We start from the raw sequence: 5267 nt of genomic DNA, 5'->3' as shown, positions 1-5267 counted from the left end.
GCCAGAAAACTGCAGAACGCTGGATGGAGTTATCCGACGAGCGAATCAAATCTGAACAACGCGTCCCATCAATTCAATTTTTTCGTACCTTTGAATATTCTTTTGGGTTTCTGCGAGGACTACAGACGCGTGGTGATAAACGCGCGACACGAGCTTATCCTGATACGCTCTCGTAGCGACCACAACTGCGTCGTAGATCCGAAGAAGACCGTGCCGAGAGATCCGGCCAAGGATCCTAAAATTACGTTGTTGAAAGTGCAATGGCGTATGCCTCACGTGGCGCTGAACGACGTGACTAAATTATCGCTGTTGCGAACGTTGGAGAGCGGACGATTTCTGAGTGCGGGCTTTCGCTCTTGGGATCTGTACGAATTTCCCCTGCTGCAGAGCACGACCAAGCATTCGTGGGCCGTGAAAGCCGCGCCGCAATTGGAGAAGCCGCGATACGTCATATTCGCGCTGCAGACCGGACGGCGAAACGAATTCGCGGGCGACGCCTCGAGGTTCGATCATTGCGCGCTCGCCAACGTGAAATTGTATCTCAACTCGGAATTTTATCCCTACGACGACGTGAATGTGGATTTTGAGAGCGACAAGTTCGCCGTGCTGTACGAGATGTACGCGAAATTTCGAGGAGCGTATTACGGGAACGGTCGCGACGACGCGCTCTTTTCCCCGCGCGAATTCGCGCGGGTAGCTCCGCTCGCGGTGATCGATTGTTCCCGTCAAAACGAATCGGTGAAAAGCGCCACCGTGGACGTGCGCATCGAGTTCGAAAACAAGGAAAACGTTCCGCCGAAAACCACAGCTTTTTGTCTCATCGTTCACGATCGAGTCATCGAGTACAGTCCGCTGACCAACGTGGTGCGCAAAATTATCTAACGGAAATTGAAGTTGCGGAAATACCTTATTCGAGAAACTGAAAATGCGATTGCGAGAATACCTCAACTGGGAAAACGGACCTATATGGTTATGAGATTATTTTTATCCCGGAAACGAGGAGTATATAAATTCGCGGGTTCCTTCCATCGTTTCTCAGTCTGTTCGAAACGACCAACTTGAAACAAACGTCTGTTTTTTTTACTTTTTTTCCAACGCACGGCGACGCAATGGCGACAGCGGCAACGACGACGACGACGACGATCTTCGTCGACCTGCAAGGATTCACGGTGGGCGACAAATTCGTCGTGAAGGAGGTGGCCGTGTTGCGAAGCGAGACACGCGTGCTCGCGCATCACGTGTTTCACGCACCGATGAGTTGGAATCTGTTGACGAACTCCGAGAAAGCGAGAGCCAGTTGGTTGATAGCGAACCATCACGGTCTTTGTTGGGAGGACGGCGACACGGACTATCGCCAGGCGAAGACGATCATTCGACGAGCGGTGCGCGACAACCTGGACAAGTTGCGTGAGACGGAGGAGACGCCCGACGCGCGAATCTACGTGAAAGGTCTCGAGAAGAAGAAATGGCTGCAGGAGATTCTCGGCGACGTCGACGCGACGATCGTGACCGTCGACGCGGAATACGAGGACGTCGATCGGTTGGAGTCTCTTCACACCGATCGCGCGTTTCGCTGCCGGCGTCACCAACGGTGCTGCGCCATGGAGAACGTGATGAAGTTGCGCGATTGGTGGATCGAGCGACGCAAATGTTTCGCCAGCATCGATTCCGCGAATTGAATTACTTTATCAATTTGTGTAAAAAAAAAAAACGTTATATATTACTGGTTTAATATAATTTCATTTTATTAGCGCATTAATCGTTTTATCCTATTGCGTTGCTCGTTTTTTTTTATTTTGTATATATTGTGTTTAATCGTTTTATATTTTTTACTCCATTGTATCATATATATCCTTCTATCTATATATTTTATCGAATAAAGATCGACGTAAAATCTATGACAAACGGTGTTCCTCTTTTCGCATACCTCCTCCGTATTTATATACGTGTACATTATATACTACCGAGCGCGCGAAAAAATGGTCGGTCGCGGCAGCGCGTAACAATGGCCGGTCGCGGGAACGCGACAAACAGAGAAACGGCGAGCGAAAGCGAGAACGCGATACGGGAGTAGGGCTCCAGCGCGAGATGCGGTTAGGAACGCGAGCGAGCGATAACGCCAAGCGTCAGATCGAGTGCGAAAGCGAGCGGTGAAGAAAACGCGATATTGTTAAAACATTTATTTTCACTGTTAATATTTTATTTGTAATACACTATTATATATCATATTATACATAAACTTCTGTCATTTAATAACATTTTTTCACTATATCGTTTTTCACATTTTTTTCACATTTTTTTCACATTGGGAGACGCAACATACGGCGGCGGGGACATCGTCGTTGTCGGTCACTGTTTCTTGGCAGCTCAGGTTCGGAGAATTCCCCCCCTCGTCGTCGTCTCTCTCGCGACGACCCGCCTCTTCGCGCGAGTCCAGCCGCGCGATGTCCCTATGCATCCCATGAAGTTTCGTCACGAAGAATCTGATCTGATTCCGAGATTTTTTCACCCAGGAAGTAATGATAGCCCTACGCAAAAATTACAATTACAATTAATAAATATAAACAAATATAAATATGAATAATAAATATAAATAATTATAAATATACAATTTATCGTTTGATTATATTATAAGAAATAATTTCGCGTTTGAAAACGATACTCACGTTCTTTCGAGCATTGCGGCGTCCTCGTCCACGTGAACGGTGAGATGCAAAAAGGGAGGCACCTTTTCCGTTAAGCACTTCACGCGCTGCTGCAACTGCCGCACCATGTTGCAATAATCCTCAATCTCCCTCGTCAGGGCTGTATTTTGATTTTGTAATATATCACACACGCATTTTAATTCGTTGATTTTTTCCATCGTCTTGAGTTCACTCGAAGACCGCGGATAGACTACGCTCGAGTCTAGTCTCGAGTTCTTATATATGGTAAAAAAAGGGTGTTGCCCATGAGTGTTGCGATAGAAAAATATACTAAGAATAGCATTGCATTGCGTGAGAAAATTATAAATCGATGAAAAAACCAATCGAGGAAAATAAGTAATGCATTGTTTTTTATCAAGCCGACTCATCCGCCGGACTCAATAGCATTTTATTACGTGAGGAAAATATAAATCGAATGGAAAATACGCATCGAGAAAAATAATTAACGCATTTTTCCTTATCGGGCCGACTCATCCGTCGGGATCTTCGACGCATTTTTTTTTCACGCCCGAGACCCCCCGCCGCGCCGCCACCTATCCGAGTTGTCGCTAACGAGCGTCATCGCGTAAACGTTCGCATTCGGAGCGCTCGTCGAGATCGCGCTCAAACCGCGACGCGCCGTCATCGCGGTTTCACCGTCTCTCTCTCGCTCTCGACGATGCGGCTCGCATACATAATCGCGTTAACCGCGTGTTTCAACGCCGCGACGTGCATCAATTCCACAATTACGGACGACAATTACGCGTTCACGTTCGACTACCTGCTGAAATACGGATATCTGTCCAACGACGTGGACGCGATTCCGGCTCAGAGACGAAACGACGTTTTTCGCAAAACCTTCAAGGAGTTTCAAAATTACTACGATTTACCCGGCGACGGAACGCTCAACAACGAAACGCTGAAATTCATGAGTAAACCGCGATGCGGTTTCCGAGATATCCTGAAGCACGAAACGAAAGCGAGCCTGTCCAAATGGCCGAAGACGCACCTGACGTGGCATTTTCACTTAGCCGACGAAAACGAGTTGAGCACGGCGCAGGCCGCGTTCGACCTGTGGTCGCAGCATTCGGCATTGACGTTCGAACGCTCCGAAATGCCGAACGCCGACATTATAATATCTTGGCGACGCCTACTACACTATAACACGAACATCGAGGTAAACGGAGAATTGTGCTCGGACAAATTCGACGGCCCCGGCAACGTGCTCGCCCACGCGTTTTTCCCGACGGATCAAGCGGGATTCGTTTCCGAGGTGCACGTCGACGGGGACGAGCCGTGGCACATTTACGTCAACAAACATCCCGCGGATAAGTTTTCCCTGCATTACACGTTGACGCACGAGATCGGCCACTCCCTCGGATTGCCGCACAACAGACGCACAACATCGGTGATGTTCGCGATACAGCCGGATCAGCAGTATCCGGTGAAGCTCGACCAATACGACATCGCCGACATTCAACGTTTGTACGGTGAAAAAATTGAGAACGATAAGCCGCGTCGGACACCAGCGCCGGCGCCACCGCCGCCGCCGTCGCCGGACCTGTGCAGCCTCGATCGCGTGAACGGGATATTGATTTTGGAAAATCGAATGTACATCTCGTACAAACGTTTGGTCGGTCGATCTGGACGGTAGGACGTACAACGGACCTTTAGCCCTCTCGAATCACATGAGCTTTCTTCACGACAATTACACGCGCGTGACCGCTGCCTATCAATCCCCGTCCGGCGATCTCATGGTGTTCGTAGATAATTTGGTATACTTGGTTCAATATCCGGAATTTAGTCTGCGGCCAGGTTGGCCGAAGACCCTGCAAGAACTCGGATTTCCCGCAAACGCGCTGATCAACGGAGCGGTGAACACCCACAGAGGACGTTCCTACGTGGTGTTCAACGGTAACGCGGTGGGCGAGATAGACGAATGCGACCAGGACAAGAGAGTCGCCAAATTTACGCCTCTCGAGGCGACGTTTCCCGGAATACCGAAAGGCGTGACGTCGATATTCCGCTACATCGACGGCAATCTGTACTTCACCACTCGATCGCAGTTTTATAAATTCAACGAATTTACGAGGACCGTCTCGTCGGCCGGTAAATTCGATCTGCGGATACTGAATATTGTCTGCCCTAAGGCCGAACTGCTGCAGCAGTTGCGCGATCTCCTCGATCGAATCGTACGCCTCAACGATAACTCGCTAACGTCGGCGAGCGATTATTGGAACGATGACAACACCGGAGTTCGGCTCTCCGATTTCCGCATCCGCCGAAGGAAGTAGACTACCGCGCAAATTTTCCACACCGCGCCACGCGCGACATAAGTCAAATCTTTCCTACTTATACCGGCGTGTCCCTTCCAAGGCATCAGTGTCGCGTCGTCGGCCGAATACGACGCGTCGGAAAAAAAAATCAGAAAGGAACGGTTACCGCGGCGCGAAATGTTCTCGACGTTGGCCGATCGACCCGCGCCGAGGAGTATTTCTCCTACGGAGACGGCGGATTCGGAGGCGAACGACAACGACAATAAAAGACGGAGGATCAGTTCGATGGACGATCGCCATTATCTTC

General features: G+C 49.5%; 4 protein-coding genes across 4 annotated transcripts in view; 3 read left to right on the top strand and 1 right to left on the bottom strand.

The window, feature by feature from the left end:
- The window catches only part of LOC112463151, a 1171-nt gene extending 289 nt beyond the window's left edge, over positions 1 to 882 (top strand). Inside the window, exon 2 of the mRNA XM_025029346.1 lies at positions 6 to 882. Within this exon, the coding sequence (XP_024885114.1) occupies positions 6 to 882 (877 nt within the window). The remainder of the gene's footprint in view (positions 1 to 5) is intronic.
- Positions 883 to 2271: 1389 nt separating this feature from the next.
- On the bottom strand, positions 2272 to 2845 carry LOC112463148. The gene is made up of 2 exons (XM_025029343.1): positions 2667 to 2845; positions 2272 to 2528 (listed from the first exon to the last, which is right to left on the bottom strand). The coding sequence occupies exons 1-2, from the start codon at positions 2771 to 2773 to the stop codon at positions 2279 to 2281; spliced, it is 357 nt and encodes a 118-aa protein (XP_024885111.1). The 5' UTR covers positions 2774 to 2845; the 3' UTR covers positions 2272 to 2278.
- A 518-nt stretch (positions 2846 to 3363) lies between these two features.
- Positions 3364 to 4338, top strand: LOC112463150 (matrilysin-like). The gene has a single exon (XM_025029345.1). It carries the CDS (start codon positions 3364 to 3366, stop codon positions 4336 to 4338), a length of 975 nt encoding a protein of 324 aa, XP_024885113.1.
- Positions 4339 to 4372: 34 nt separating this feature from the next.
- On the top strand, positions 4373 to 4978 carry LOC112463149 (matrix metalloproteinase-2-like). Its single transcript, XM_025029344.1, has one exon. The coding sequence runs from the start codon at positions 4373 to 4375 to the stop codon at positions 4976 to 4978; it is 606 nt and encodes a 201-aa protein (XP_024885112.1).
- The last annotated feature ends 289 nt before the right edge of the window (positions 4979 to 5267 follow it).

This window comes from Temnothorax curvispinosus, unplaced genomic scaffold, assembly GCF_003070985.1.
Source record: "Temnothorax curvispinosus isolate PA1 unplaced genomic scaffold, ASM307098v1 QBEX01013103.1, whole genome shotgun sequence".
NCBI lineage: Eukaryota > Metazoa > Arthropoda > Insecta > Hymenoptera > Formicidae > Temnothorax > Temnothorax curvispinosus.
This window is presented reverse-complemented; position numbering and strand designations above follow the sequence as displayed.

Coding starts and splice junctions, on each gene's coding strand:
- LOC112463148 (XM_025029343.1), bottom strand. CDS start 2,773: ATGGTGCGGCAGTTGCAGCAGCGCGTGAAGTGCTTAACGGAAAAGGTG. Junction 2,529..2,666: donor GCCGCAATGCTCGAAAGAAC/GTGAGTATCGTT, acceptor ATTTTTGCGTAG/GGCTATCATTACTTCCTGGG.
- LOC112463149 (XM_025029344.1), top strand. CDS start 4,373: ATGAGCTTTCTTCACGACAATTACACGCGCGTGACCGCTGCCTATCAA.
- LOC112463150 (XM_025029345.1), top strand. CDS start 3,364: ATGCGGCTCGCATACATAATCGCGTTAACCGCGTGTTTCAACGCCGCG.